Here is a 1,842-nt window from a genome sequence, read left to right as displayed (position 1 = left end):
GCCACTCGCCCAGGGACACCGTCCCGCTGCCGTCGTAGTCGATCTCCCGCATCATCTCCTGCAGGATCTGGGGGGGACACGGCGCTCAGGGGAGGGGCAGGGGGGTGGGGTGTGTCCCCCCGAACACACACAGCCCCCTCCGGGCCCCCCAAACCCAGAGAGCCCCCCCCGGCCCCCCAAATCCAACAGCCCCCCCCGGCCCCACTCACCGGCTTCAGCTCCGTCACATCCCAGTCCAGGTACTGGGCCACCCTCATCATCTGGGTGATGATCCGATCCACCTCCTGGGGGGGGAATGACAGCTGGGGGGGGTCCCACAGCCCCCCGACACCCACAGACCCCCCTCACAGCCCCCCCAGTTCCCACAGCCCCTCGACAGCATCCCAATCCCCACAGCCCTCCCACCCCTCAGTTCCCCTACAGCCCCCCCAGCGCTCACCGAGCTGTCCAGGACCCCGTTCCCGTCCTTGTCATACAGCTTGAAGGAGACTGTGGGGAGACAGCAGGTGAGGTGACCCCAAATCTGGGCTGCCCTGTCCTTGGGGCCCCCCCGGGACCCCCCCACTCACATTCCAGCTTGTCCTCGGGGCGTCCCCCCTCCAGCAGGGAGAAGTAGCAGGAGACGTCGCTCAGGGAGACGCAGTCGCTGCCTGTGGGGACGGACCCCGTGAGCCCCCCAGGGACCCCAAAACCCTCCCGGGACCCCTCCCTGCCCCCCCGAGCCCCCCTGAGCCCCCCCTCACCATCCTGGCTCTGGAAGGAGGCGAAGAGGCGCCGGCAAAGCGGCTCCGGGACATCGTCACTCTCCAGGTACCTCCGCAGGAACTGCGAGAACCCCTCCAGGTCGAGGCTCTGGGGGGGCACAGCCGGGTTGGGGGGGCTGCAGGGCAACCCCCCGACCCCCCCACACCCCACGGGGGTCCCCTGGGTCTCACCTTGCCCTGATGGGGCTGAGCCAGGGCCCCCTCAGTGCCGAAATCCTGCAGCACGTCCTGCACCCTCCGGCTGCTGTCTGAGGGCAGGGACACGCGTGTGCTCTGACATGTGTGTGTGTGCTCTGACATGTGTGTGTGTGCTTTGACATGTGCATGCTGGGCACACGTGTGCCCTGACATGGGAAAGACCACACGCGTGTGCCCTGACACGTTTTCACACAGGAACACGCGTGTGCTGGCACACAGGAGAGGCCACACACACGTGTGAGGCTGTGTGTGCACGCGTGTGCAGACCTCCCACACGTGTGCAGCCCCCCTCCCACGTGTGCCCACACGCGTGTGCAGGGCCCCACTCACAGTCCAGGTACTTCTGCAGCTGCGCAAAGTCCGAGGGGCTCAGGGAGGCCCAGGGCTGGGGCTCCTCCATGGCTGCGGCACGGGATCCGCGCGGGATCTGCACGGGATCACACGGGATCACATGGGATCAAATGGGATCACAAAGGACCACACAGGATCACATGAGATCCGCACGGGACCACACAGGATCACATGGGATCTGCACGGGACCACACGGGACCAGCACAGGATCACACAGGATCTGCATGGGTTCCATATGGGATCAGCACAGGATCACATGGGATTTGCACGGGATCACATGGGATCTGCGCGGGGTCACACGCGGGTCCGTGATGGGGGGTGGAACAGGGGGGCCCTCGGGGGTGACCGAGCAGCCCCTGCCCGTGCACGGCCTCGCCCCCGAACACACCCCAACACGCCTGAACACACGTGTGCGGCCCCGGCCGAGCTTTGACCCTCGCGGGCGGTGCCCGACGGGACCCGCCCGACCCCCGGGGGGGCCCCGGGGGGAGCAGGGAACGGACCCCGGCCCGGCCCGGGGGTCTCCCGG

General features: G+C 67.9%; 1 protein-coding gene across 1 annotated transcript; it reads right to left on the bottom strand.

The window, feature by feature from the left end:
- Positions 1-3: 3 nt before the first annotated feature.
- On the bottom strand, positions 4-1,424 carry LOC113980662 (diacylglycerol kinase alpha-like; the record flags this gene model as incomplete). Its single annotated transcript, XM_027707873.1, has 7 exons — positions 1,293-1,424; positions 936-1,012; positions 744-852; positions 570-650; positions 440-489; positions 210-284; positions 4-67 (listed from the first exon to the last, which is right to left on the bottom strand). Coding segments are annotated over exons 1-7 (526 nt in total), but the record flags the coding sequence as incomplete, so codon positions are not given.
- Positions 1,425-1,842: the final 418 nt, after the last annotated feature.

Source organism: Neopelma chrysocephalum, unplaced genomic scaffold, assembly GCF_003984885.1.
Source record: "Neopelma chrysocephalum unplaced genomic scaffold, ASM398488v2 Primary Assembly neopelma1_94924, whole genome shotgun sequence".
Lineage (NCBI taxonomy): Eukaryota > Metazoa > Chordata > Aves > Passeriformes > Pipridae > Neopelma > Neopelma chrysocephalum.
Note: the sequence above shows the minus strand (reverse complement) of the source record. Positions and strands in the feature narration are given on the sequence as shown.